The sequence below is a fragment of the Colobus angolensis genome, unplaced genomic scaffold (genome assembly GCF_000951035.1).
Source record: "Colobus angolensis palliatus isolate OR3802 unplaced genomic scaffold, Cang.pa_1.0 Scaffold245, whole genome shotgun sequence".
Taxonomy (NCBI): domain Eukaryota; kingdom Metazoa; phylum Chordata; class Mammalia; order Primates; family Cercopithecidae; genus Colobus; species Colobus angolensis.
In genome coordinates this window covers 968,284-995,304 of record NW_012115655.1, presented here as the reverse complement: position 1 = coordinate 995,304, position 27,021 = coordinate 968,284, and the positions used below count along the sequence as shown (strand labels likewise).

The 27,021-nt window shown below is 35.6% G+C and overlaps 1 protein-coding gene across 1 annotated transcript in view; it reads right to left on the bottom strand.

The window, feature by feature from the left end:
- The window catches only part of ATP11B (ATPase, class VI, type 11B), a 114,882-nt gene that overhangs the window by 60,258 nt on the left and 27,603 nt on the right, over positions 1-27,021 (bottom strand). The window contains exons 7-11 of the mRNA XM_011945782.1: positions 23,258-23,305; positions 19,907-19,971; positions 16,914-16,995; positions 7,411-7,561; positions 6,091-6,288 (exon numbers count right to left, since the gene is read on the bottom strand). Coding sequence (XP_011801172.1) covers positions 6,091-6,288; positions 7,411-7,561; positions 16,914-16,995; positions 19,907-19,971; positions 23,258-23,305 — 544 coding nt within the window. The remainder of the gene's footprint in view (positions 1-6,090; positions 6,289-7,410; positions 7,562-16,913; positions 16,996-19,906; positions 19,972-23,257; positions 23,306-27,021) is intronic.

Here is a 27,021-nt window from a genome sequence, read left to right as displayed (position 1 = left end):
CAAAAGAAAATAAACCTTTGTGCTCACGGTCCTATGTTAAGCAAGAAAAATCTCTGTCCTCGCTTTCCTGAAGTCAAGTTTATCTATTAATATTGATATACAGATGCTGAGATTCTTATAATCCAAGCACAAATAAAAAAAATAAAGATGCCAAGGAAAGAAAACAGGGTAACACAAAATAGTTTAAAGCTACATAGATTTTGAAGTTTGTGGTATTTTTATGTACACGTTTATCTGTAGAATTGACAAGAATTTGGTATTAATGCTTCTTTTCTGTTTCTTGGCTAAGGTATTGTAAGTAGTAGGACTCAAGAATTATCTCTAAAGCAGGGCAGAAAGGATGCTTAATAACATAGAATGTGAAAGAGTATCTGGGTGAGGAGAAATAGTGCAGAGCTGGGAATAGCAATACACAATGATAGCGACAGCAATACGAGAAGTTAGAGGTGTGAATTGTCTGAAACAGAGAGAAGTTGAAACTGAGTACAGAAAACAAATTTAGTGAAAAAAATGAATGTGTAAAAGAAAAAAATATTTTTAAAAGCAAGTAAGACAAATTATTTCATTACTTTTGGAGGCTAATTCCAGAAAAATTACTTTAAAAGAAGGTATGTCCATGATAAAAGAAGGATTAATAGTCAAGTCTTGATCCAACTAGGATCATCATGAAAATTTAATTATTGCAATAATGACTTGAGAAAGAAGTCCTTTAAAAAGGGATGTAGAAATCACAAGAAAAGAAACAAGCTACAGACCAACATCCCTTATAAAGAGATGCAAATCAAATCCAGAAACATATAAAAGGGTTATATACTACAAATGTGTGGGATTTATCCCAGAATTGCAAGATTGATTCAACATTTTAAAAAATTAACATAATCCATCATATTAATAAAATGGTACCTGGCCTTCATTTTATTAATAAAATAACCACCAAAATAGGTGCAGAAAAAAGCATTTGATAAAAATCCAATACCCTTCATGATAAAGGCATTCAACAAACTGGAATAAAAAGGAACTTCCTCAGCCTGATAAAGCGTATCTATAAAACACTCATAGCTAACATCATACTTTATGCAGAGAGACTGAATGCTGTCTTCCTAAGATCAAGAATAAGACTGCTTTTGTCACTTTTACTCAACATTGTACTTAAGGTTTTAGCCATGACAATTAGGCAAGAAAAGGGAAATAAAAGTTAACATGATTGGAAAACTATCTCCATTTGCACATGATATGATCTTGTATACAGAAAATTCTAAAAAATCCACTAAAAAAACTAGAGTACATAAGTTCAGCAAAATTTCAGGATAAAAAGATCGATATTCAAAAAGAAAGGTAGGGTTAAATTTGGCAGAAAATTACTTTAGGTAAGTTAAATAACTTACCTAAAGTCAAAAAGCAAATAAATGGTGAAACTGCAAATAAGAGCTAGAATACCTTATCTTTACTATTCGATATTAAATGTTGCCCAGTATCTATAGCAATGTTGAGTTGGAAGTTAAAGGTAGATATAAAGACCCCATGCAAGTTAATTAAAAAACACCCACAAGTGTAGATCAGAAAGAATGAGGGATGAGTTATAAAGAAAATATATAAGATACATCAGCAGTCAAACAGAAATAATATTCCACAGGATACTAGATACTAGACTACAGACTGACCTATCAGTCATGGAATATTCTTTAGAAAAAAGATTAGATGGTAGGGATGGATAAAATAAATTAATTTTGATTAAAAAAATATATATATATAAAATCAAGAAGTTTAATCTTTTAACTTTGGTGATAAATAGGTCACCACTGTAAACCTTCCTAAGCGTTGTTTTTTGGATAATATGGAAATGAAAGAGTACAGAAGAGTATGAAATAAAGTAGATTTCATTGGTATAAAGACAAAATAGGAATAGAGGCAATACACATACATGAAATACTTGTAGTTTCAAAAGCAAAAAGAGAGGCTGAGAAAATCAGTAATTAAAGAAATAATCACCGGAAGTTTCTTAAAGACAAAGCAGGCCAGGCGTGGTGGCTCACGCCTGTAATCCCAGCACTTTGGGAGGCCGAGGCAGGCAGATCACCTGAGGTCAGGAGTCTGAGACCAGCCTGGCCAAATGGCAAAACCCTGTCTCTACTAAAAATACAAAAGTTAGCCGGGCATGGTGGCAAGCGCCTATAATCCCAACTACTTGGGAGGCTAAGGCGAGAGAATCGTTTGAACCTGGAAGGTGGTAGTTGCAGTGAGCTGAGATTCTGGGTGACAGAGTGAGACTCCGTCTCAAAAACAAAAACAAGGACAAACAAACAAAAAGACAAAGCAGACATGAGTACGCCTACACAACGTGGAGTTCCAGAAAAACAAAAAATTCTATCATGAAGGAAAAAGGAGGGGAAGAGAGTTGAGAAAGAAAGGTCAAAGGTAGATCGGAAAAAATTTATTCAGAAAAGTAAAAATGGGCCTTTAGGCCTTGAATATATAATATATAATTAAAGAAATGTGATATTAATTAATATTTAACATAAATTATCAAGGCCTCCTAAATATTACTAAAAATAAATGCATCAACTTGTGGTTAAATATGATAGGTTGAGCACATTTAATTATCTCTGGTTCTCTTAAAACTTCACCATGAGGATAAAAAAATAGAAAAAGAACAAAAAAATGGTAAAAAAGTCAACATGAGGGGGAAGACTGACACAAGTTTGGAAGATGGAAAAGGAGATGAATGAGTGGTAACTGATTTACCGGAATTTAGAATCTGAAACCCAAGCGATGAGGAAATCCATTCTCAGAAACTCTCAGGAAGTAGACCTACCAGCTAACCCTGAATGTGGGAGTATAGGATGAGGCTGAAAATACAGGCTATCAGGAGTACTTTAATTCTGAAATCTCTTTAAAAGTTGCAAACTTCAAAATGCCCCTCATTTATTGGAGTAACAGCTGGAAGGCTAGTAGGCTGAACCAGACATAATCCAGTCTCCGCAGACAGCTGAACACAGAAGTAAGGCAGCACACTAAAAACAGATTTCCAATGGCCAATTCTAGCAGTCATAAGCAGCAGAAATATTACCTGCTGGGCCTGTCAGCCCATTACCTTAAGGTGTGGCCCACTGAATCAATAGCTTCTGATAAGCATATTAATTTTTTTTTTTTTTTTTTATAGACAAGGTTTCACTCTTGTTGCCCAGGCTAGAGTGCAATGGCACAATCTCAGCTCACTGCAACCTCCACCTCCTGGGCTCAAGTGATCCTCCTACCTTAGCCTCCCAGGTAGCTGGAACCATAGGCACACACCACTGCATCTGGCTAATTTTTGTATTCCAGCTAATTTTTTATTTTTTGTAGAGATGGGGTTTTGCCATATTGTCCAAGCTGGTCTTGAACTCCTGGGCTCAAGTGATCACCCCCCTTGGCCTCCCAAAGTGCTGGGATCCCAGCCTTTCGTTTTTGTTTGTTTGTTTATTTATTTATTTATTTACTTTTGAGACAGAGTCTCATTCTGTTGCCCAGGCTGGAGTGCAGTGGTGTGATCACGGCTCACTGCAGCCTCGACTTCCTGGGCTCAAGTCATCCTCTCACCTTAGCCTCCTGGACAGAGCACTTTTAAACTTGAAATGATAGCCAAAGATTAGCATCCATTTGAGGATCACTCCTTACATAAAAGGTAGAATCTGAAACAAATTATAATCAGTTCTGCTGTAACACTGTCTTGAAAACACAAATTTATCCCGATGCAACTGATACAATGAGGGACAATTTAAGTGTAATCAAAACTTTGCTCAAATTTTGCCCAAACTTCAGTTACTAGCTATCTCAGTTCACCATGTGTTATGAGTCACACTCATCCACGTCTGGTATTACAACCTTCCCTCTGATTTCAGATAACCTTCCTTCTAACACTTCACAGTAACACATAAGCTGCAACCCTTCTGATGCCTATCTTCCACAGACAAACTTCAGGTCTTTTCCAGATAAGTGCCATATTTATTGCAGTATTTGCGTATTCATGAACAATTTGGCAAGTGCTGCTTTTATTAGGTTCCTATCTTTTAAAAAATGTATTATTAGGCTGGGTGCAGTGGTTCACGCCTGTAATCCCAGCACTTTGGGAGGCCTAGGTGGGAGGATCACCTGAGGTTGGGAGTTCGAGACCAGCCTGACCAATATGGAGAAACCACGTCTCCACTAAAAACACAAAATTAGCTGGGTGTGGCTGCGCATGCCAGTAATTCTAGCTACTCGGGAGGCTGAGGCAGGAGAATCGCTTGAACCTGGGAGGTGGAGGTAGCGGTGAGCCGAGATTGTGCCATTGCACTCCAGCCTGGGCCACCAGAGTGAAACTCCATCTCAAAAAAAAAAAATTATTAATGTTTTTGTGTTCTACCCTTAATCCCATTCTCTCATAAACCCGGTGGCTTTAACTAATCAATTTTGCATTATGCAGTGAATTTTAGGAATGTATATATCACATTATAGAAGAACTCACTGTTCTGGAAAATGCACTACAAGCAAAGATAATACAGGGGGCAGAAGAAGACTTCAGTTGACTGTCATTAATATCCTAGGGGAGGTAAAAGAATAGATTATGCTCAAGGAATGGGGTAAGAGGCAATTTTAAAAAACTATCCAGAGAATACCAAAATATTAGAAATTAAAAATACTGTAGCAGAAATAAATCAAAAGATACTGAAAAGATAAACCAGAGGCATTCTACCAGAAAGTAGAATTATAAAAACAAATAAAAACTGAAAATTGAAAAGAATTAAAGGGTCAATATAAGTGGTATGACATGCAAATAGTTAAGTTTCAAAACAAGGGAAACATAGAAAGACATGTTATCAAAAAAAAAAAAAAAAATACAAGAAAATTTCCTAGAATTGAAGGACATGTGTTTCCAGGCTGAAAAGACTCACAGAGTTAACTGCCAATGAAACAAAACATAAAAAAGGAAAAACCAACACCAAGGTACACCATCATGAATTTCATAACTATTGCATAAGGAGATCCTAAAGCTTCCAGAGATAAAACAACAGATCATACATAAATAATTGGGAATCAGAATGGAACTGGATTTCTCTAACAGCAATACTAGAGGCTAGAAAACAATAAAATCCCTTAAAGTTTCTGAAGATTTCAATCTGGAATGCAATACTAGCTAAATTATTAATCTAGCATGAAAAGAGAATAAAGATATTTTCAGATATGTCAAGTTTAAAAACATTTTCCTCTCATACATCCTTTCTCAGGAAGTTGTTAGAAGATACACAGTACCAAAAGAGAATAAGCCACAGGTAGGAAGACATGGGATGCAAGAAAGAGGAGATCCAAAACAAGAGAGAGGTAAAGGAATTTCCAGGGTGATGGTAAAGGGAAGTCCAGAGTGACAGTTGAGAAGGAAGCCCAGAAAGAATAAAAGAATAATCCAATTGAAGCAGAAAGGTGGAAGCCTCCAAAAACACTGTCACCAAAAGAAAAAAAAAGAAAAAAAAAGGAAGGCGGGGAGGAAGAAAGGAACTCCTAGATTACCTGATATGTTTGAATATGTAGACAGATGCTGCACATATTATCAGAGACTTGTTTGTGGCATATGGAAATTAAGGAAATGAAAAAACAGAGCAATTAACTCTTGGGAAAACAAAATATATAAGAAGGGAAATGTAATTATGGTATTATAGAACACACCTATAGAACTGGGAATTAGTGAACAACATTAAAACAATCATAATAATGTTAATAAAAATATTTATTAAATCCCAAATTGTGATATGATAATTCTCCATGGACTATGGAGAAGCAAAGTGGATATGTGTCTGGGTATGTGTGTGTGAAGAGTAGTATAAGAGCTATGTCTTTATATTCCACAGTAGATAATGTCTAAAACTCAAGAATAAGAAAGAATATCAAATAGAAATATAGTGGTAAATAACAAAAGAAACAACTTAGGGTTTAAAAATTGGGAACAGCTAGGAGTGGAGCAAAGGAGTGTTGTTTTAGGTATAAGCGTCATAGTATCTTGTTACATTAATCTTTGCACATGTATTGCTTTGATAAAAATAACAAATTAGAGAAACAAAATATTAGGATCATTTTCACCTGTCCAAGCTCTTCGTTCAGATCGGAAGTATTGACTTGAGCTTTCTGATCTGATTCTTCATGATACAGATCAAGATCCCAGCCAATAAAAAATGATCCAAGAAATTTCTGCATTTCAACTGTCACATATAATGAAATTGGAATGATGAAATTGTAGAGAACCAAAAAAGCAAGGAAGTCTGAAATAAATCTCAGAATCTAGAAAAAAGGAAATAACTGATAAGAAAAAATACACTAGAATTTCTTCAGTATTACTGATGAAAATTACCAGAAAGTTTCATGTCTACATAGACTATCAATTATATTCTGAGGTAGAATAGTCTCATGAATTGAAATCCATTTATTGAATTGTCTAACATTACATTTCCTCTGGTTATTGTATTGCTCATTAGAATCTTGATGAAGTAAATGATGAAAAGGTTAAATTCAAATAAGTTAATTTGTTACTTTCAGAAGCTAACAAAAAGCCTGGTATGACTGAAACTACCTTTGGCAAAATTATAATATCTGGAGTGTACTTATCCCATTCTACTATTACCCTTCAAAATCAGATAACTACTAAAAGTTGAGTGTAACTTTACAAAGTTATAAAATAATTGTGAGGCTAAAAGTGCTAGAAATTAAAACTCTTAAGTACAGATTACATAGGAGTAGCCTATTTTAATGGCTTTAGTGGTTCCATATTTCAACATGCATTTGTGAAAGGAAATGTACCTAATTGTGAATGATACTAAAAATATGACCCTGTGATTATTTGCTTTGTAGTCTCTTGAGATCCAAATTTGTCTTCCAATACATAGATTTTAATCTAAAGTGAAATTTGGAGAACAATTATTTACCAAAATTATAGGTTAAATTCTCTTGGTAGTCTGTGTTTAATCAATTTAAAACATATGACATAATTTGTATATTAGTTCATATTAAGACTAATAATAAGCATCCTTGAAATATTAACACAAAATGAAAAATATATCTATTTACTCTTTGATTCATTTATAAGACATAGTAAATGGAAGAGAAAACTTGAGTTTGTAGTATTATTAATGTGAAATGCAAAGATAGACGGATTTAAAATTTTGTGACCTCTTTGAACTATTCAAGTCATGCCACAGGGAATACAACTTTTTATGCCGTAAACTACAAAAAGCTATCAGTACAAACACGCTGGCTTCTCTGCATCTGCAATGCCATTTTTGTCACCCTTCAGTACCAATGGTTTTAGGATTACAGTGGTCTCTCCTATCAGAAGTCGCTACCAAAGCACTAATTGTGCCAAATAATAGTTTCCTTTATGACACAGTCAGTAACACCATAAAATACCTTACTGCTATTTCTTTGATGTTCTGTTTTTTGGTTATACCAAGGTTCATCCCATTTTTCTTCAGTTTGCCATGTATACTTCAAGATAGTGCTGATGACAGCTTCAGATATAAGAATTACTAGATAAATTATCAAAAATGTATTCATTGACCTAAAGGAAGAAAAAGAGAATATAAAACATACAAATCATTTATTACTATATTCATCTGCTTGAAAATTAGTACTTATATTAGAGAGGATATTAAAACACAGAAGGTACTACTGTAGCTATTTTGTTTTCAAGAAATAACCATTAAATAGAATTTATTTATTAGCAATAAAAGAACCAATACACACAGGTTACAAGCCTATTTAATATAGCCATGTTACCATTCAAAATGCTTATAGTAAGTGACGGTTTTAAGTCAGTTATTTTTGCCATAAGTAATTATTCTAAGTTTTTTTTTTTTTCATTTTCAGCACCCATCTTAAGTATAATAGCTAAAAATAACATTTGCATAGCATTAAAATTTTATAAAATGTTTGTCACATCTACTACCTTACCTAATCTATATGAAAACCCTTAAGGGGAAATTATTACACACTTTTTAACTGACAAAGACCAAAGCCCAAAAATAATTCTGTAAATTTCCCAAAATCACACAAGTCAGGAATTGACTTCAGAATCCCTCTTCTCTTTACTAGGTAAGCTTAATGCCACATGTCTTTGATTTTAAGTTTAAAAACATATATTATTAATACAATTAAAGGAACTCATCATTGTAAATGCAAATGTATACAAAACAAGCGATGTTATAATGAACTCTCACATCCAACAAATATTGAGGGAAAATGCAAATCACAAGCTTTGTAAAAACCCTTAAAAGATTGAAAAATGCCTGAATTCTGATTTTTCTCTTTAGGCCTTCCATAATTTAATCTAATCTTACCTACGGAATAAGTTGATTCCACCATGTTCCAATGTAAACTCTATATATTCTGCAGTGACAGTAAATAAGGAACGTAAGAAAGGAACTGGCTTTTGTTTGGTTATTAGGTGTTAGGCATAGTATTCAGCACTTCACCTACAGTACTGCTAGCACTTTTATACATGAGAACACTTGGATCAAGAGAAGAAAAAAACTGGTCCAAAGCCCCACAGAGCTAGTAAGGAAGGGATATGCCATTCAAATCTACATCTGTCTGACTCTAAATTTTGACCTCTTTTCACTAAACTAGTCATGTCTCCTTGTGGCAACAAAATGCCTGGTTTATTTCCATCTTTCTTTGCTCGTGTCTACCCTCATCAGACATATTCTCCTTTTTCCTGACATTATTAACCTATTTTTCAAAATTTAACTCAAAATCCATCTCCTTCCTGAAGTCTGTCCTAATTACATTGGTTTACATTCAGCTTTCCCTTATTTAAATTTAAAACTAGTACCACAGCCCCTATTACCTAATTTTTTTACTGTGTATTAGTTTTAACTTTCAATTTGATTGAAATCCCCAAAGAGATTGAATTATATCTCAGAAAACCTACTACAGCAACAGATACGCAAAAAAGCTGAATAAAGATTTCTAGGACATTGGGCTGTTTCCAGTTTTTTGCTGTAACAAATAAAGTGGCTATGAACATTTCTACTTGAGTTTTTGTGACAGCATAAAATTCATTTATCTGAGTTAAATGCCCAAGAGTGCAACAGCTGGGTCATATGGTAAACATGTTTAGTTTTGTGAGAAACTCCCAAACTATCTTTCAGAGTGGGTTTACTATTTTTAATTCCCACCAACAACATATAAGAGATTCAGTCTCTCCACCTCCTAGCCATTTGGTATTATCACTATTTTTATTTTAACTATTCTAATGGGTGATAGCCCAATGTGGTTCTAATTTGCTTTTCTCAAATAGGTAATGATGCTGAATATCTTTTCATGTGCTTGTCATCTGCAGCTTTTCTCTGATGAAATATGTATTATGTATGCATTTGGTGAAATATGAAATATGTCTTTTGCTCATTTTCTAATTGGATCACGGAATTACTGTTGAGTTTGAGAGCTCTTTATGTTTCCAAACGTAAAGGCTCTGAAAGATTTGTGGTTTGCAAATATTTTTCCTCAGTCTGTAGCTTGTCTTTTCATCCTTTTAAGAGGGTTTTTCATAGCACCAAAGTGTTTAACTTTGATTAACTACAACTTATTAATTTTTTTGATTTAGGAATTACACTTTCAGTGTCATGTCTTCTAGCTCTTTGTCTAACACTAGGTCCTGAAGATTCTGTTTTCTTCTAAAAGTTTTATAGCTTAATGTTTTACATTAAATCTATGCTTCAGTTGAATTAATTTTTACACACAGTGGGGGTTTGGGTTTGTTTTGCTATGGCTATCCAATTGTTCTAGCAACATTTGTTGAAAAAGATTATCCTTCCTCTATTGTATTGCTTTTATGTTGTTGCCAAAAATCAACTGGGCCTATTTGTGTTGGTCAGTTCTGGGGTTCTCTATTGTGTAACACTGATCTATGTACCTATTCTTTCACCAACACCAAATTGTCTTGATTACTATAGCTTATACAGTAAGACTTAACATCAATAGCAACTCTTCCCACTTTATTTTTCATTTTCAAAACTGTTCCTTTGCTTTTCTATCTAAATTTCTGAATAAATTTTCTACTTTACAAAAAAACTTGCTGAGATTTTTACAGAAATTGCATTATACCTATTAATCGATTTGGGAAAACTGGCATCTTTACTGAGTCTTTCAACCCATGAACATGATATATTGTTCCACTTATTTAGATCTTTGATTTCTTTCCTCAGTGTTTTGCGATTTTCAGCATAAAGATTTGTATGTATTTTGTTAGATGTGTACCTAGGTTGTTCTTTCTTTGGGGAGCAACTGTAAATGGCATTGTGGTTTAAATGTTAATTTCCCTTTGCCACTGATATTTCTGTTCTAATGTAAGTGTTTAGTGCTAGAAATGTCTATACTGCTTCAGCTGTATCCCACAAATTTTGATATACTGTATTTTCACTGATATCCAGTATTTTTTAAAATTTTCTTTAAAATTTCCTCTTTGACCCTTGGATTATTTAGAAGAGTTCCAGTTGTTCCAAATCTTTACCAGTACTTGGAACATTTTGTCTTTTCTAGAATTTTTGCCATTCTAGTAAGTTATGTATTTGTATCTCCTTGTAGTTTTGATTTGCATTTCTCTCATGAGCAATGATGCTGTATACTTCTTTATGTGCTTATTGGCCATTTAAGTGTCTACCTTCCACCTTTTGCCCATTTTTTTAACTGGCTTGTTTCTCTTTTCATTGTTGATTTATAGGCAGGTTTTTGTGTATGTGTGTGTGTGTGTGTGTGTGTGTGTACACAAATGACATATGTATCATTATATACTCAGGATACAAGTCTTTGGTCAGATATGTTTTCAAATATTGTCTCTCAGTTCGTAATGTGCAGGTTTATTTCTTTAAATGTTTAGCCTGATGAGCAGAAGTTTTTAATTTTGAGAAAGTCTAATTTATCAATTTTTTAATTATTATATTTGTTGTATCCTAAGAAATCTTTAACTACTCTAAGTCAGAAAGATACCTTTCTAAGTTTTCTTCTAAAAGTGTTTTTTGTTTTGTTTTGTTGTTTTAGACAGAGTTTTGCTCTTGTTGCCCAGGCTGGAGTGCAATGGCATGATCTCGGCTCATCACAACCTTCACCTCCAGGGTTCAAGTGATTCTCCTGCCTCAGCCTACCAAGTATCTGGGATTACAAGCATTCGCCACCATGCCCAGCTAATTTTTGCATTTTTAGTAGAGACAGGGTTTCTCCATGTTGGTCAGGATGGTCTCGAACTCCCGACCTCAGGTGATCTGCCTGTCTCGGCCTCCCGAATTGCTGGGATTACTGGCGTGAGCCACCATGCCTGGCTCTTCTAAAAGTTTTATAATTTTAGCTTTTATATTTAGGTCTATGACTCATTTTCAAAACTTTTTGGAGTACAGCGTAAGGTAGAAGCTAAGTTTCATGTTTTTCTCATTTGAATATCCAACTGCTGCATCATTTGTAGAAAATACTAATTTTTTTATTGAATTGACTTGTTGCTTGGTTGAAAATCAACAAACTCACACATGAATGGTCTACTTCTCAACTCTCTATTTTATTCTATGTTAATACCACACTGTAATTACTGTAGCTTTATATTAAGTATTAAATCAGGTAAGGTAAATCTTTTAGCTTTCTTAAGAGACTGTTTTTGCTGTGCATCTGAATATGCATTTTGGCTATTGCATTTCAATATACACTTTAGTATTACCTTGTCAATTACTACAAAAAGACTGCTGTGATTTTGAGACTAAGGGAATCTATACAGTAATTGATAGCTTAACATACTGAGCTTGACAATCCATTAATGTGATTTCTCCATTTATTTAGGTCTTAATTTCTCCTGCCACATTTTGTAATTTTCATTATAGAAATCTTGCACAAGTTAAAAAAAAAAACTTATTCCTAAATATATTATGCTTTTTGATACTGCTGTAAATATAACTTTTTGAAAATTTCATTTTCTTTTTCTTACTATTTATATAGATATAAAAATGATTTATCGGCCGGGCACATGGGCTCACACCTGTAAACCCAGCACTTTGGGAGGCCGAGGCAGGCGGATCACGAGGTCAAGAGATCAAGACTATCCTGGCTAACATGGTGAAACCCCATCTCTACTAAAAAATACAAAAATTAGCTGGGTGTTGTGGCACGTACCTGTAGTCCCAGCTACTCGGGAGGCTGAAGCAAGAGAATTGCTTGAACCCAGGAGGCGGAGGTTGCAGTGAGCCGAGATCACGCCACTGCACTCCAGCCTAGTTACAGACTGAGACTCTGTCTCAAAAAAAAAAAAAAAAAATTTCTCTTTATTTACCTGTATTCTGAGACCAACTTGCTTATTACAGTTTTCTTGTTGAATACTTATGCCTGTTTATATGAAAAATCATGTGTTTTCCAGTAGGACAACTTTACTTCTTGCTTTCTAGTACTTATGGTTTTCAATTCCTTTAACTTGTTGCACTGAATAAGGCTTCCAGAATAATGTTAAAAAGTAGTGAGATTGGATACTCTAGGTGCAAGTCCTTTACAAGATATGTGCTTTGCAGATATTTTCTCTAATCTATGGCTTGTCTTTTTAAATTTTTTATTTTAGTTTCTGGCATCTTCATAACATAAACAGTGCCTTTTTAAGTGCACTATAAGTCTTACATTTCGATGAAGTTTAAGCTGTCAATTTTCGTGGTTCCTTTTCCATACATTTCCCATCTAAGAAATCTTTACTTAACCCAAGGTCACAAAGATTTTCTCCCATGTTTTACAGATTTAGTTATTAAGCTTAGACCTTACACTTTGGGTTAGTTTTTGCGTATGCGGGAGACGGGTAAGGCTGAAGATTCAATTCTTGACATACAGACGTCCAGCTGTTCTAGCACCATGTGTTGAAAAGGCAGATCTTTAGTGTGCAGACTTTTTAAATAATAACTTAAAGCTATTTGACAGACTTATGCTTATTTAGACTTTATTTCATCCTGTGCCAATTTGGTAAGTTACCTGTGTTTTCAAAGAATCTGCCCATTTCATCTAAGTTGTAAAAGTCAGTGACATAAAGTTGTTCATAATAGTTCCTTATTATCCTTGGATATGTGTAGGATCTATGGAGCTATCCCCTCTTTCATCCCTGACATTGGTAAATTTTTACTTTTCTTCTCTTATACCACTTCTCTTTTGCTTAATCAGTTAATCTCAGCAGGAATTTATCAACTTTATAGCTAGAAATTTCCCTCTAAGCTGCTGGGCTTTTCCTTGAGTCTGCAAATGTAGATGTGTTGGGTTTAAATTACCATTCTATTTGAAGAAATTTAAATTTCCTTTGTGATTTCTCCTTTGACCCATGAGTCAGTTAACAGAGTTGTTTTTTAATTTCAAAGTATTTGCAGATTTTGTTATTGATTTTTAATCCAATTCCCTCATTGTCAAAGAACACACTTTGTATGATTTCAATCTTTTGGGATTTGTTTTATGGCACATCATATGATCTCTCTAGATGAACTTTCCATGTATAATTATGGAACTATTCTGGTTTTCAGTTTTCATAGGCTTACAATATACACAGTATATCTTTTGATGTCAAGCTATTTATATCTTTGTATGTAAACTCTGTTTCTTCTAGGCAGCATGTAGCTGGGTCTGGCTCTTTTATCCAATCTGACAATCTCTGACTTCATTAGACTGTTTGATGCATTTACATTTCATGTAATTTTTGGCCAAATTTAGGACCACCATTTTGCTATTTGTTTTCTATTTGTGTCATGTGGTTTTCTGTTTCGCTGTTCTTCCTTTCTTGCTGTTTACAGTGTTTATCAAACATTTTAATATTCAGTTGTTCTAACTTACTAGCTATAAATCCTTGCCTTATTGTTTTTAATGGAAGCTCCAAAGATGAGAATATGCATCTTCACCTTATTGTAATTTATTTATAGATGCTACTGTATTACTTCATGTAAAATGTAGGACCTTTGTAACAGTTCATTTACAGCCCCTCATCATCTTTTGTGCTCTGTTTATATAAGAGAAAAAGAAGGCTTAAAACTAATCATTTGAGTTCATCTGGCACCATAAGAAGTTAAAGAGAAACAATGAGACCTAAACTGAGAAGAAACACAGGAAATTAATTGAAGATGTGAGCTGAAGCCAATGGAAAAGAGAAAAAAAATACACAAAATTAAAGCCAAAAGTTGGTTCTTTGAAAAACATGAATAAAGTGTCTTTTTTTATTTTTTGAGATGGAGTCTCGCTCTGTCACCCAGGCTGGAGTTCAGTGGTGCGATCTCGACTCACTGTAACCTCAGCCTCCTGGGTTCAAGCAATTCTCCTGCCTCAGCCTCCCAAGCAGCTGGGACTACAGGCGCACACCACCACACCCAGCTAATTTTGCATATTTAGTAGAGACAGGGTTTTGCCATGTTGGCCAGGTTGGTCTTGAACTCCTGACCTCAAGTGATCCGCCCACCTTGGCCTCCCAAGGTGCTGGGATTACAGGTGTGTGCCATGAATGAAGTGTCTTTCTGTGCTTGCTTGCATCACTTAACGTAATGATCTTCAGTTACATCCATGTTGCTGCTAATGACACGATTTCATTCTTCTTATGGCCAAACAGTATTCCATTGTGTAGGTATGTACACATTTTTTTATCCATCCATCTGCTGATGAACTGTTATATTGAATCCTTATCTTTGTTATTATGAATAGTGCTGCAACAAACATGCAAGTGCAGATATTCGTTTGATATACTGATTTCTTTTCCTTTGGATAAAACCCAGTAGTGGGATTGTTGGACCATATGGTAATTATGTTTTTAGTTTTCGGAAACATCTCCAGACTGTTTTCCATAGTGGCTAGCCTAACTTACATGCTCACCAACACATATAAGAGTTTCCTTTTCTCCATATCCTTGCCAGCATCTTTTATTTTTTTATTTTTGTCTTTTTAATAATAGCCATTCTGGCTGGCAAGATGACATCTCATCATGGTTTTGATACACTTTTGTTTTGTTTTGTTTTTGAGATGGAGTCTCGCACTCTGTTGCCCAGGCTGGAGTGCATGGCATGATCTCAGCTCACTGTAACCTCTGCCTTCTGGGTTCAAGCAATTCTCCTGCCTCAGCCTCCTGAGTGGCTGGGACTACAGGCACCCGCCACCATACCTGGCTGATTTTTGTATTTTTAGTAGAGACGGAGTTTCACCATGTTGGCCAGGCTGGTCTTGAACTCCTGACCTCAAGTGATCCTCCTGTCTTGGTTTCCCAAAGTGCTGGGATTACAGGTATGAGCCACCACACTCAGCCTTGAGTTGATTATTTCTTTGGTGAAAGACAGGGATCCAGTTTCATTCTTCTGCATATAGCTATCCAATTTTCCTAGCACCACTTACTGAAGAGGATGTCCTTTCCCCAGTGTCCTCTGTTGTTTCTGGTAAGAATCGGTTATCACTCATATTGTTATTCACTTACATGTGAGGCATTTCTCTTTGGCTCCTTGAAACATTTTCTTTTTCTCTGGATTCTGGTATTTTGACCATCATGTGCTTTGGGGTGATTTTCTTTGCATTTTTCCTGCTTAGAGTTTACTGATCTTTGTAGTGTAGGCTGAAACTTTTCCCCAAAATTTTAGAAATTTTCAGTCATTATTGTTTCAAATATTTTTATTCTGTCCTTTTTTCTCTTTATTTGGGAATCAATTACACATATGCCAAACAACGTAATATTATCTCACATGGCTCTGAAGCTTTGTTCATTTTTCTTAATCTTTTTTCCTCTCCATTTTTCGACTACATAATTTGTGTTTTCTTCAAGTTCACTGGTCTGACTGATTCAGTCTGGTGTTGAGCCCACCTAATGATGTTTCCATTTTAGTAATTATGTTTTTCAAGTCAAGAGTTTTATCTGCTGAGTTTTCCCACATGTTCATTCAAATTTTCCTTTAGGCCCTTGAACATATTTATAATAAATTTATAGTATCTGCTTTAAAGTTCTTGTCTGCTAAATGCAAGATCTGGATCATTTTGGAGACAGTTTCTATTGAGTGCTTTTTCTCTTATGGATGAATTACATTTTCTTCACCTTCTGCTTATTTTTTATTGCAGACTGGACTTTATAAATAATACATTGTAGACAGTCTGTATTCTTTTATGTTCCTCAGAAGAGTGCTAATTTTTATTCCAGTAGGCAGTTAATTTCACCTGGTTCAACAAACTGTATCTCCAATGCAATGAGCAGCAGTAAAATTCTCGGTTGAGTTCTTTGTCTCCTTTGCACATGCATAGTTCTAGCAGTCAGCCAAGGACTTGGGCAGAATTTATGTGCAGTTTTTAGAGTTAATTCCCTTCTGTAGCTTACCTCTCATTGCTTACAGAAGGGAATTAATGCTAATCCCCTTACATTATTTTCCCCTAACTTTCCAGCTGCTCTTCCAGCTATTAACCTTGTCCTCTGATACTTCTATCCAGTAAAGTTCAGACTTTTTGATGTTCCAAGCAGCACATAAACTGGGGAGTGTCCTCAGGCAAAAAGCTACACTCTAAAATTTTCCCCCTTGCTGCTATCATCTTTCAGGATTACACTCCCTGCCCATTTCTATTTGATTCGGGTTTGTCTCCAATGTTTTCAAATAGTTGTTTATTTAAAAAAATTTTTTTTTTCAGTTTTAGAACCGTAATCTGCAGAAGTGTTAGTCTGATTAAGTGATTCCACCATTTATTCAATAGCATTTATTTTAAAAGTCATACTATAGAGCATCTACTATATGCTCAATACTGTGCAAAATGTTACTTGTATGTAAAAATATAAGAAACGCTCACTGTCCCCAAGGTTATCATCCTGTTTACTTAATATATATATTTTTATATAAATATTTTATACCAAATGAATAAAAAATGTATAGTTATAATTACATATAAATAAATGAAAACAGTTTTCTTACTTTTCTACTGCAGATCGTTTCTGTGATTTGCTCTTATAATTTAATGCCATCTTAGTTTCCATTCCAGTGTATATAGCAACACCTGTAAAACAAAACAAAATCGTCTCTTAAAATAATCCTCTAGCATGTTTCACAAGAAATAAATATATTTACCAGCATGAAAGCTTTTAGTGTACTGCCTGACAGTTGTTATAATTTTGCTTTTCTGTAAGTGTTTTCAGAGTTTTAAAAGGCTTTCTGAGACCAATTTTGGGAAGCCCCAGTCAAGTGGCTAAATAGGGGAGGGCCTGGATCTTGTTCCTGAGTTATAAAAGACATCTGAATGAAAAATGTATTATTTGAATTGGAATTGATAGAGAAAAAGAATCTGGAAAGATAAAAGTGTCACGGAAGGCCATTACAAATGGAGCAGTGTTAACAAAGACAGATATGGAAAACCTCACTTTCTGTTAGGTTGGGACAATGGACTGTGGCCACAGTGTGAAAAGCCCTGAATGCTGGAATCGGGGGTCTAGACATTATTCCATAAGCATCGGCAAGATAATATGGAGGTCTGTCAGAGTAAATCAAGTAAGCACACGGAAAGTGCTATTTAAAAAATGTGTGCCTACTGAATGACTTTGAGATGAGCAAAGATGATGGTAGTAATGGGACTAAAACTGGACAACAAATGGAATTAGGTGAGACCAGCTTATAAAAAAACTTTGCAGCTAGACCTTGGTTTGAATTCTAGCTCTGCCACTTATTAGTTCTACATCCTCGGGTAAGTAGTTTCTGTGAGTCTCAATCTTCCCATCTTTAAATGGGAAAAAATACCTCATAGAGTTGTGAGGTCTGTATGACAAATTAACAAAATGCCTAACAACTGAGAGATGATCAACAAATGTTCATTCCCACCCCTAAATAGTACAATTTGAAAAGCAATATAGAACCTTTCATGCGCTCTTCCTAAATACTTGTCCTGGAAGTTTTATCTTGACTTATTCCTTAAAGGTAGGGTACTACAACTCAAATAGAGATTATAGAAATGTGGTAAAATAGCCAGAATGATCCAATAGGGAGAGGTGGTACTGAGACAAAACAACAGAAGACAGACTCATCTAAAGGCATTCAAAGCCACATTTTCTTTTAAGAGTGTACAAAATTTGGACCCCATTCATTATGGTTTACTTTAAAGTAAACAGGAGTGATGAAATTACTACTAGAAAGAGGTGTTGGCCAGGTGCGGTGGCTCATGCCTGTAATCCCACCACTTTGGGAGGCCACGGCAGGAGGATCACTTGAGGTCAGGAGTTCGAGACCAACCTGGCCAACATGGTCTACTAAAAATACAAAAATCAGCTGGGCGTGGTGGCACGCGCCTGTAATCTCAGCTACTTGAGAGGCTGAGGCAGGAGGATCGCTTGAACCCGGGAGGCAGAGGTTGCAATGAGCCGAGACCGTGTAACTATACTCCAGCCTGGGCAACAGAGTAAGACCTTGTCTCAAAAAAAAAAAAAAAAAGAAGTTTTTAAGTACAGTGTTACATTAGAGGATCTAAAAGCCCTGAAGGTTTACTCTAGTTTCTGCTATTAGAACATTCTTATGGATTTCTTTTTAATTGTGGAAAAATAAACATATTTACCAGTTTAAAGTGTATAATTCAGTGGCACTTAGTACATTTATAATTTTGAGAATATTTTCATCACCCCCAAAGAAAACCCTGTACCCATTAAGCAAACATTCCCCATTCTCCTCTACTCCCCAGCCCCTGGAAACCACTAATCTGTTTTCAGTCTCTATGAATTTGCCTATTCTGGGTATTTCAAATAAATGGAATCATACAACATGTGGCCTTTTGTGTCTGGCTTCTTTTATTTAACACAATATTTTCAAGGTTCATCCCTATTGTAGCATGCATTAATACTTCATTCCTTTTTATAGCTGAATAATATTCCATTATATAGATATACTATATTTTGCTTATTCATTCATTATCTAATGAACATTGGGCTGTTTCCAACCTTTGGCTATCATCATTAGTGCTGCTATGAACATTCTTGTACAAGTTTTTGTTTGAACACTCATTTTCAGTTACTTTGGGTATACATGTAGCATGGGATCACTGAGTCATATAATTCTACGTTTAACTTATTGAAGAACTGCCAAAACTATTTTTCAAGGCAGCTGCAATGTTTTACATTCCCATCAGCAATGTACAAGGGTTCCAATTTCTCCACATCCTCACCAACACTTGCTATTTTCTGCTTGGTCTTTTTTTCTCGATATATGGACTTCTTTATCAGAGAGTCTAACACTGAGGTAAGATATAGTACAGGTAATAGAAAAAGAGCAAATGAGAAAGAAGATTTCACAAGCTGCAGACAGTCAGTGGGTAACACAGTAGGCCAAGATACTAAGGGCCATTCCTGAAATGTGAGGAGTTAGCTAACAGCTAAAGGTTATCATCAACTTCACAATTTGCTTATAGTTGACTCAGAGTGTACTATATTAATTTAGATCTCCAAGGCAAGAGCAGTACTTATTCATCCTTTTGATCCAGTCAGTGTATGTTCGAATAGTACCTCGTATACATTCAGATATCAGTAAGAAATTTGAATGAATATATGAATGAATAAATCTGCAGTTATTAATCCAATCTAATAATCATAATGAAATTATAGAAGTGGTTTACTGTACCATGATGCCAGATTACATTGGTTCTCACTCACCATTACTAGAAGTGTTATATAAATTATCCGCCCTCAGTTTCACAAGTATCCATAAAGATAACGTAAGAGCATGGTTCTAGTCTACTATTAAAAAACAGGGATGATCAACAGAACAAAAGTATAATATACGACTACTTTAATACAAACTTTATAAGAAAATTGTCATAAATGATAATTAATAAATTATCTAACCAAAAGACCACAAATGTTGTACTTTTAGAAGTACTTCATATAAAGCATGAACACAAATCAATCATTTAAAATGTTTAAATATGTACAAACCAAAAATTTCTTTTGTGTTTTTTAATCTGGCTCCACGAAGCAGGAGACTCTCTGGACCCAGAGGTCTAGGAAGAAAAGAAAATAACCATAAAGCACTGAATATATTAAAAACTCAATTTGATTCTAAAATGGTGTCTTCAGCAGAAGGTACTTAAGCTATAGCTATAATACTGCTTTCATAAAAAACCGAAATCCCAGCTACTATAAAGCTTCCTAGGGGCCGGGCGCGGTGGCTCACGCCTGTAATCCTAGCACTTTGGGAGGCTGAGGTGGGCGGACTGCCTGAGCTCAGGAGTTCGAGACCAGCCTGGGCAACATGGAGAAACCCTGTCTCTACTAGAATACAAAAGAAATTAGCCAGGCGTGGCGGCGTGCGCCTGTAGTCCCAGTTACTCAGGAGGCTAAGGCAGGGGAATTTTTTGAACCCTGGAGCCGAGATTGCGCCACTTCACTCCAGCCTGGGCGACAGAGCGAGACTCCATCTCTACAAAAAAAAAAAGAAAAAAAGCTGCCTAGGCCAATCTGATGTTAGTTACTGTAACAACCTGCTTTAAGATTAGTGGCTCAGAAAAATGATTATGCATGTAAATACAGTCACAAAGCCACTAGTTTCAAAATTTTTAAACATAAAATTCAGCAAAATCAAAGAGTAAGCAGTGATTTAAAAATGTGTGGCAGAAGATGAAATTTTAAAATTTTAAAGCAAAGTTAATAAACAGCTTTGAAAGGGAAAATAATTAGAACACAATGTAAACATAAATTGTAGTATGATTTGCATGAGTTCTGCACAATTAAAATTATACTGAATTATAAAACACAATGTACAAAGTATGTTAGTACTTTTTCTAGGCAAGATTGCACAGTATAACTTGACTACTTGCATTGCATACTTCTTGAAGCCCAGGTCTTCTTGCTGTTTGAATTTCTCTCCATAAAGGAGATATAAAACGACAAGGAATAACTAGAAAGGAAATTGATCTTCTTAGTGATAGCAAAATAAGAATCTTCTATGGATAAGTTAAAAAGCCATTATTTTGTTGCTATTCCTTATACTTTTCTGAAATATCCATACACAGCCATACAAACCAAACAGAATCTGAACCATTTATGAAGATACCTGCAAACCCAAACACTGTAAAAAACTGCAATGAAGCAAGGAGAACCAATACAGTCATATTTGGAGTATACTCCATGGATAGTCCAAAATCAATGTGAAAACTATTTTAGGAGCTACAAAATAGTTCTTTTTCACTCAGTGGTGTCTCTAACAATAAACAGAAATACTTTTAGCTCACATTGGCATGTAAAACTGGGATATAATGACAACTTCAGATTAAAATATAACTCATCAGTTTGGTCAGGTTGTTTTAGTAGAGAACCTGGTTCATTTTGTTTAACCATTCTAGGGGCTGAAGTAATGTGACTGCTATTTTCCTTCACATATTAATGCAATTCAGACTATGTATCCAAACATTTCTCGCCATTTCCCTAAAAAAATCAAAACAAACCTAGTCATAGTTATTCAGCAGGGATCCTACACATACAAAGGTCTGCAGAGTTTACTGAACATGCTCCTATGTTAATGCTTATTAAAAATGTGAATCAATGTGAATGTATGGTATTTTTGCTGACTTGTCTTGAGGATTTCATTTAAAAATGCTCATCTCTTTCTGTTAGTGACTTATCTCATGCAGCCAATATAAACTGAACATGTCCCCAGAAAAGCAGTAGAATGTCAAATACGATTAGAAACTCAAGAGCTGATTCCAAGACTGATTCCAAAATAGGTTTACACTCATGAGTAACAATGTAATCATATCCCATCAGCATATCTTTGAACTGACACAAAGCTTTTCATTTAGGAGCCAGAAATTAACCCAAATATTGAGGGAAAACAATCTGAAACAACCAACCAAGAAAAAAAAAAAAATCAGAAAAGTAAGCAAGTGGTTCTGGATTGACCAGTAAACACTCCAGCTTGCACTGAATGATTCTGAAGTGAAGAAGAGCATAGCATTTATACTTGTTAAACATTATATAAAACATTTTTCATATTCTAGACTTACTAAGCATCGTGGGTTTAAATGCATAAGGAGTGAATAAAGCAGCTATGTTTCCTTTTAATATTACTACCTAGTATTATTAGAAAAAGAAATACAAAAACACAAATAATTTTACTAAACTATTTTGATGTCATTTCATGGGATTTGTTTCATCCTCACTTGCTCCTGCCACAAATTACTAGCAGATGAAATGCGAAGTCCTTTTAAATTAACCCTTTCCTGGAAAAGTTTGGGTATTAATGGAGAAAAGGAGAAGTAACAGATGAGGGTAAATGAATGAATAGATGGGTTACAAGTTGAGGGAAATCTCACATTACATTAACACCTTGAAGGAGGCTCAGAGCAAGAGATTATATTGTCTCTTAGCTCAATAATACCAGATGCCTGAAAGAGTGAAGCTGTATATTTGCTGAGACCATTGCTGCTTTTGGAATCTGAAAAGATTGATAAGAAGCCTGCAAACCTGAGTGACCTTACTCTGGGAGATACTTATCCACTATGATGGACTGGACTAATTATTAACAACTGAATGGGATTCTAGTAATGCGGCAGTATCTTCTGAATTGTATTATTCTTTTGATGTAAGGGATTTGTTTGAAAACTAGGGGATGGCCTGTGACATTATGATATATATATCAGTTTTCATCCATGGTCCCTGGCTCATAACTCCCATAGCCCTTGTTACAGTCTTTTTTTATAATGTTGGGTGTGCTCGGCCTCAGGGGCAGGCTTTTGACCTTCTCCTGCCCCCGTTTCACCCCAAGATAGGACCCTACTCTTCCCCCACCTTTCTAATTTTAAGTCTAAAGGCCCTCCCCAGAGAGGGTCCTACCTGCCCTATACTCTGGGGTAAAGAAAGCTGATGTCATGAAGTTTCCATAAAAAACCAAGAGAAGTGGGTTGGGAGGGCTTCCAGAGGTTTCTGGAGAGTTGCACACCCAGGAAGAGCAGGGAAGCTCTACAATCCTTCCCCAATACCTGGCCCTGAGCAACTCTTCATCTGTATGCTTTGTTTACATTTAGTGGTTTATTATAAAGGATATGGTAAACCAATCAGAAGAATAAGTAAGCAGTTCTGGGTTGACCACTAAACACTCTAGCTTGCACTGAATGATTCTGAAGTGATATGATAAACCACTAAATGTAAACAAAACAAAACAAACAAAAAACAACAAAATTAACCCTTTCCCATGATGGGCTGCTTATTTACATAATCTCCCTTTGGAACTTCTAGTCCCTCCCCCAAACAGTTCCCACTTAAAGGTAATTAGATAACAAAAATTCTTACCTTACAATTTCTTCCATTTGTTGGGTTATGATCATTCGTCCCATGAATCTATCAAAAAATTCACCATATTGCAAAATTACATAATATCACTTACGACATCAATGGCTGGTTTTTTGCACCATTCTTTTTTTTTTTTGAGACGGAGTCTCGCTCTGTCGCCCAGGCTGGAGTGCAGTGGCGCGATCTCGGCTCACTGCAAGCTCTGCCTCGCAGGTTCACACCATTCTCCTGCCTCAGTCTCCTGAGTAGCTGGGACTATAGGCACCCACCACCACGCCCGGCTAATATTTTGTATTTTTAGTAGAAATGGGGTTTCACCGTGTTAGCCAGGCTGGTCTCAATCTCCTGACCTCGTGATCTGCCCACCTCGGTCTCCCAAAGTGCTGGGATTACAGGCATGAGCCACTACGCCTGGCCTGAACCATTCTTACATATGAAACAAAAATCAACCATGTGTATATATGAATGGTCCAATATTCTTGCTATAAATTATTTTAAAATACTTATCAGTCCTTAAGCTTTAAAAAATTTAGAATTCTTGCTATCTCTACTCCAGCTATGATGAGGTAACAAATAAAAAATGTTTTCAGAATGGCAAGAATCTGGAGCACTTTGGATTTTGAGTTTGTGGATTAGGGATATTCAACCTGTAATTCAATCAAAGGGTATACAAGAATGTTTACTCTATCAACTGTCAACAAATAAACAGTAAGGCCTGTAAGATGACAGATACTGTTCTAGGTGCTTGAGATCCATCAGGGAACAAAATACACAAAGATGCCTGCTCTAGAGTTTACATTCTAGTGGGAGAGATGGTAAGCAAGGAACATAATAAAAAAGTAAATTACATAGTATACTAGAAAATATTATGTATTATGAAAACAGAAAAGCAGAACAGAGTAAGAAGGATCAGGGTGCAGTACTAAGTAGTTAAGGTAGGCCTCACTGAGGAGGTGATTTAAACAAAGACTTGAAGGTGTTACTGAAGCGTTAGACAAGGGCTAGGTCTTGTGACCAGGTGGGAGTAGACATGGTATGTTCAAGGAAAAGTAAGGCGGTCAGTGTATGTGGAGGATGAGCTAGAGGGTGAAGGATAGCAAACAGGGCAGAGAAGAAAGGTTGGGGATGGGGGATGGGGGCAGATCTTAGAGATGGTTATAGAGATATGGGCTTTGACTCTAAATGACACAGTGAGCCAGTACAGGGTTTGAGCAGAAGAGTCACATGATCTGACTTATATTAAAAAAGGAACACTATGACTGCTTTTGTGAGAACTGACTATAAAAGAGCAGTAATCCAGGCAGGAGATGGTACTGGCTCAGACAAAACTAGGAAAAGATGGTCAGATTTTGGTTGAAGGTAAGCCTTCAGAATGTTCTGATGGGTTGGGGTGAGATGTGAGTAAGGAGGTGAAGAAAGGTGAAGGGAGAGGAGATGTGAGAAGTTATGGCTGATTCCAAGGTTTCTGGCCTGAGCTATTGGAAGGATGGACTGTAACAACTGAGATGAGAAAGACCGCTGGTAGAAAAGGTTCATTTCAGGAAGATTAGCAGTTTAGTTTTCAGCTTGATTATTAATTTGAGATTTCTACTAAATATCCAGGTGGAACTGTGAAACAGGCAGCTGAAGTTTGAGAAAGAAGTCTGGGATAGAGAAATAAATCCAACAGTCAGCAGCATGTAGCTAGTCTTTGAAGCCAGGAGGTTCGGCGAGATCACCAAGGGAGTGAGGGTAGATAGTGAAAGGTATAGGTAGGGAAGGAAACAGTGCAAGTCCTGGGGCACTCTAACAGAAAGAAGTCTGGGACAAGAGGAAAAACTAGCAAAGGAGACTAAGACAGAGGGAATAGTGAGGTAGGAGGTAAACCAAGAGAGGGGAGTATCCTGGAAGACAAGTTAGCAAATTGTATCAAAGAGGAGAAAGCAATGAACTATTCAACCACTAGATTTTGAACTGGTGAATTTTATTTGCAATAAGGTACCATACAGTATTTGTAATAGCAAAACAATGAAAAGAGTCAAGTATGGAAAAGTTGGGGAATGGTTAGGTTCTATCTAGTACACGCACTTGGACTATTCATAGCCATTTAAAATGATCATTAATTCAGCTTCCTGCAATATTTTAAAAAAGGTCAAGAATACCATTCAGTACAATGGAAAACACTTTTTAAAATCACAAAACCAATCCACATTCTTAAAGGAAATATTCAGCTGGGTGGGGTGGCTCACAACTGTAATCCCAGCACTTTGGGAGACCGAAGTGGGTGGATCATTTGAGGTCAGGAGTTTGATAACAGCCTGGCCAACATGGTGAAACCCCATCTCTACTAAAAATACAAAAAAATTAACAGGGTGTGGTGGCACACGCCTATAATCCCAGCTACTTGGGAGGCTAAGGCAGGAGAATTGCTTGAGCCCGGGAGATGGGGGTTGCAGTGAGCTGAGACCGTGCCACTGTACTTCAACCTGGGCAACACAGCAAGACTCTGTTTCAAAAATAAATAAAATAAAGAAGTATTTAAAAACATGGAAAAGAAAAAGATGATTAAAAATCAGCAGAAATCCTACTACGAGAATATTACTAAATTTTCGTCTACATTTCCTCCAGGTTTTTCTTTCTGCAGCTATCAATTATTCTATCTTGTCACCTAATTACCTATTTAGTATATATACACACACATTTATTTATTTTTAAACATTTAGGTTCAGGAGTACATGTGCAGGTTTGTTATACAGGTAAACTTGTGTCACAGAGGTTTGTTGTATAGATTATTTAGTCACTCAGGTACTAAGCCTAGTACCCAACAGTTATTTTTTCTGCTCTTCTCCCTTGTCATATCCTCCATCCTCCAGTAGGCCCCAGTATGTGTTGTTCCCTTGTGTCCATGTGTTCTCATCGGTTAGCCCCCACTTATAAGTGAGGACATGCAGTATTTGGTTTTCTGTTCCTGTGTTAGTTTGCTAAGGATAATGGCCTCCAGCTCTATCCATGTTCCTGCAAAAGACGTGATCTCTTTCTTTTTTGTGCCTACATAGTATTCTATGGTGTATATTTACCACATTTTCCTTATCCAATCTGCCATTGACAGGCATTTAGGTTGATTCCATGTCTTTGCTATTGCACACACATTATTTTTACATAACTGGGATCATACGAGAGGCCCAACTTTGTATCTTATTTCATTTAACATTATATTTCAGTATGTACCTATATCATTCAATTTTTGAAAAAGATTTTAAATATCTATATATATACCTATCTAAGCATTTTCCTACTTGGACATTTAAAATGTTTGCAGTATTTCACATGTAATATATATGAATATATATATATATAACATATAGCACATATACGTGTTACAAGTACATAATAAAATGAAAGATATAATTTTATATAAATACTGTCTCTAACTCCTATGAGTTCCTCAAGGAGGGAAACTATTCCTATTCATCTTATTCACCTATCACAATGAGCACACAGATTTAGCTAAACAGTAATTTGTTAAATGAATGAATAAAAATGGCAATCAAAGATTTTAAGTAGTGATATAATTACGAGTTTTCTTTCTATTATAAAAGCCTGTTGCAATGATTATATTTTACTTATATTTAAAACAAAACATATACTTCCAATAAGAGAAATTGTTTATTTAAAAATTTTTTTTCAAACTTTCTCCCCATATTCCAAGATAATGTAAAAACCATACACTAAAGTATTAGTTACACTTAATCTCATACTGATCTTATGCTTGCTTAGTTCTTAGT